Genomic DNA, 3,680 nt, shown 5'->3' with positions numbered 1-3,680 from the left:
TTCTGACTGGCTTGGTAAACTGGAGCAAGGTTTGTGGAAAAATATATACCCAAGAATTAAAATAATAAGCAGTACTTTAGCATTTAAGTTTTGACAAATAAAAACTGTGACTACAATCATTAAACTCTAAAGAGTGTAAACATCCATTCCCATTGCTACTGTATTAGGAAGTTGTATCCTGCAGCTATCAGGGTTCCCATTTCCACCTCATTTCTTCCAACACTTATCACTGCTTCTTTGCATTAATAATTTATTCATGATAATTCAATTTTTTTCAGTTAGCCTTTCAAGGTTTTTTCAGCTATTTTGGTCAGAAAAATGGAAGATTTAACAATCTCAAATCAGAAAACAAAAAACACTTCAGTTTAATTTCAGGTTTTCAAGCACAACTCAGAGAAAGCCCGTTATTCTATTTGGATCCCCAATTTTTAGTCCACCTACCTGAGTAAAAATGGGGAAAAATATAATAAACAGGCCTGGGGAGCACGTGGTGCTGGAGAATTCACTGTGTGTGTTTCCCACTCTTGCATCCCTGCTCAAAAAAGACTTTGCTACAGAGCCAGAGTTGTTCTGGAGAGTCAAAGTTAATCCTACCCGAGGCCAAGCTGCTACCAGTGAACCCTGCCCTCACCCAGCTCTTCCATTTTCCAAACCCAGCGCTGCCAACTCCTGGGCACTGCAAGGCTGTGAGGAGCCAGGGCTGAGAACACTGCAGAGCAAAAGCCTCTCTCTGTCTCTGTGTCTCCTCTGCACCTCGCTGGGGTTTGTGCTGTGTCTCCAGAGCAGAGCATCACAAACTGTCTGAGGCGTTCTTCTCCGACAGCGACGAGAGGCTGAATGAGGTATCGTCGGGCTCCGGGGAGGTGTGGTTGAAATCCATCTCTTCCAGCTCAGGAGGTAAGTCTGAAAGCAGAGCCTACAAGGGAAAAACGTATCCAACATCTGGTGTATACAGTATTAGGTGTGGGTTTTATGTCAGCAGTGATTTAAACAAAGTGTGAGAAAATGATTTGAGTTTTTCGATCATAATTTGAGCCTCTGGAATAAACGCAAGGGAGGGACACAACACAAAAGGACAAACATTTTCTGATATTAAAGACAGATATTAAACCTGCTCCAGGATTTACCTGCTGCTGTTCCTTATCATCTGCTTTAATTGCAAGTATCAAACTCCGGGTAAACGTCTGCAGCTCAAAGTATTTCTGCTTGTGGCTCTCCAGCTGACTCTCGATGAACCTGACTTCTTCATTCTGTGGGGAAACCAGAGAGCTCTGGGGATGATCTCAGAACCAAGGAATCCTTCAGGCTGGAAAAGCCCCCTAAGGCTGAGCCCCACCATCCCCAGCACTGGCCATGTCCCCAGGTGCCACATCCACAGGTCTTTAAATCCCTCCAGGGATGGGGACAGGACAAAGCATTGGAATAACCACACCTAGACAGCCCTGGGTTAAAACTAAACTATTTTTAGCGACAATGACAACCAAAGCCCAGATCTCTTCCTAGAAGTGATCAGGGGGCTGAGAGAAGAGACAGCAAATAAATTCAATTATTACAGCAGAAGGCTTGACAGAAAAAAAACAGGGAAAATGACTTGAAAATTCCTCAAAGCTACCATGAATTAAAAGATAACATCCTCCAGCAGCTGGGTTTGATGTGGATCAAGTGTCAGCTCACCAAGCTCCTCAGGATCCCTCAGGTTACAGAATAAACAGGAATATCTCAGAGTGACAGAACAGCTTGGAAGGGACCTTACAGATCATTCAGTTCCAACCTCCACAGAGTTGTTTATGGGGCTGGAACTGGATGTAATGCATTACAAAGTGAGGAAATATCAATAATTTGTGTGCTTTGGCTAAAAAAGCATTTTCCCAATCTATACTTGCAAATCTCTTAATTAAAAATTCAGATTTGATAATTATTTCCATTTATTCCAAGTATCTCTTCTCTTTCAAACTAATTGGATCAAAATGCTAAACCTGTTGATTAGTGCAGAGCTAAAATTCATTTTCTCTGCTTATTCACTTTTGCAAAGATCAGGAAAATCAAATTGTTTATTTAGGTTACAAGATCAAAGGCATTACTCATTTTTGCAGAAGGGCTCTGCTTAATAGCACCAACTCATGAGAGAATAATGAAAAAATATGGTATTCATGCTCACACTGGCTGGAATTCAGCTTTAGTTGACATGAATAGCTGTGACTACATGATGCTCTAAAGGTTTGCAACAAACCTTTAAAAATGGTTGTATTTTTGTTGGTTTTTTCCACAGAAAATTCACATTTTTTCAGTGAAAGCACTGCTCACCACACTGTTCCAGGTGATAACAGCTCTGGGAATGAGAGAAGAGTATTTGGGCTGCAATTCTGAAGCTTCCATAAAAAATCAGCTGAGTTCTTCCCTATGGATACTTAGCAGTTGCCTGTTCAGCTCTGGATTTTGCCCAGCCCAGGAAGAATTCAGATTTAGGCAGAAAACTCAGGGAGTAATCAGTGCTGTCAAACAAAGGGCTGGCTCTGCAGGGCACTGTCACAACAAGCCTCTCACTGTGCTGACAGGTGACATTAAGAAAAGGTCATTCCCTCTCCTGATTCATTCTCCACTGCCCTTCCCAGGAAAACACTGCTGGAAGGAGGAATTTCTGTTCTGAAGAGATGATCTGTTCATTATTTTGGTAATTGATTATTATCAGGAGAACAGACCTGGTTTCTTAGGGGAAAAAAAACCCCAGCACTTGAGGTGAAAGCTCAAGGAAAGGTGGAATTGTGGTGACTCCTGGGAGAGTGGCACAGACACAACCTCAGCCTCGGGCTGGAGCTGCCAGGGTCCAAGTGCTTCTCCTCCCTCCCTCAGCCACCACTTCCAGCATGTCCTGGGGAATCCTTCTCCTCAGATCCCCTCTCTCCAGCTGTTCAGTGCCTTCCAAGCTGACAGCACCACACTGCAGGAAAAGCATCACAGCATTCCCAGAACAATTCCAATGGGGTGGGGCTCCATCAATGCCTTTGCTGGGACACATGGAGGGAGCTGCAGCTCTGTAGAAATGGGGTTTTCCAGGGGATGCTGATCCAAAGCATCACTTCCAAATGCATCAATATGGACATTTTCACCTAATTCACAAAAAGTTGGGGAACTTTTTATACTGAGTTTCTAAAGATACCTTAAGCACAGTGTTAAGGCCAAACTTAACACTAACTCAGAAATACAACCCATTTGGTTGAAACATGGATAAAGTGGCTGGAGGTGGGATGAGGGCATGATGTGCACACTGGGAAAACAGCAGAGGAGCTCAGGATCCCACAGGCTTGTGCTGAATTCCTGACAGCTCCACCCCCTGAACTCCCTGGGGATCATCCCACTGTCCCTGACATGGCCCAACCACTCACCTTGTAATCCAAAAGAGAACTCATCTGATCCACTTCAGAATTGCTGATCAGATCACTCTCCTCATCATCCAAAATTTCTATTTTCTGAAACAGGAGCAAACAGTTCATTCCAACACACAGAGGAGACAAACAAACGGGGATCCACATCCCAAAGGGGCAGGAGGGAGGAAGAATGAAGGATGAAGGATAAATGATGAGGGAGGAAGGAAGGAGAGCTCAGTGCTGCCTCCTGAGCAGTTCTGAGCCACGCAGCCCCATTAGATGGCAATCATGCACCTCAGCCAGGAGATCCAGCAG

The 3,680-nt window shown here is 44.0% G+C and overlaps 1 protein-coding gene across 1 annotated transcript in view; it reads right to left on the bottom strand.

The window, feature by feature from the left end:
- Nucleotides 1-341: 341 nt before the first annotated feature.
- The window catches only part of HDX (highly divergent homeobox), a 31,094-nt gene continuing 27,755 nt past the window's right edge, over nt 342-3,680 (bottom strand). Inside the window, 3 exon segments of the mRNA XM_031058826.1 lie at nt 342-916; nt 1,128-1,250; nt 3,384-3,467. Of these exon segments, the coding sequence (XP_030914686.1) occupies nt 791-916; nt 1,128-1,250; nt 3,384-3,467 (333 nt within the window). The 3' untranslated portion in view covers nt 342-790.

The sequence above is a fragment of the Geospiza fortis genome, unplaced genomic scaffold (assembly GCF_000277835.1).
Source record: "Geospiza fortis unplaced genomic scaffold, GeoFor_1.0 scaffold29, whole genome shotgun sequence".
Classification (NCBI taxonomy): domain Eukaryota; kingdom Metazoa; phylum Chordata; class Aves; order Passeriformes; family Thraupidae; genus Geospiza; species Geospiza fortis.
Note: the sequence above shows the minus strand (reverse complement) of the source record. Positions and strands in the feature narration are given on the sequence as shown.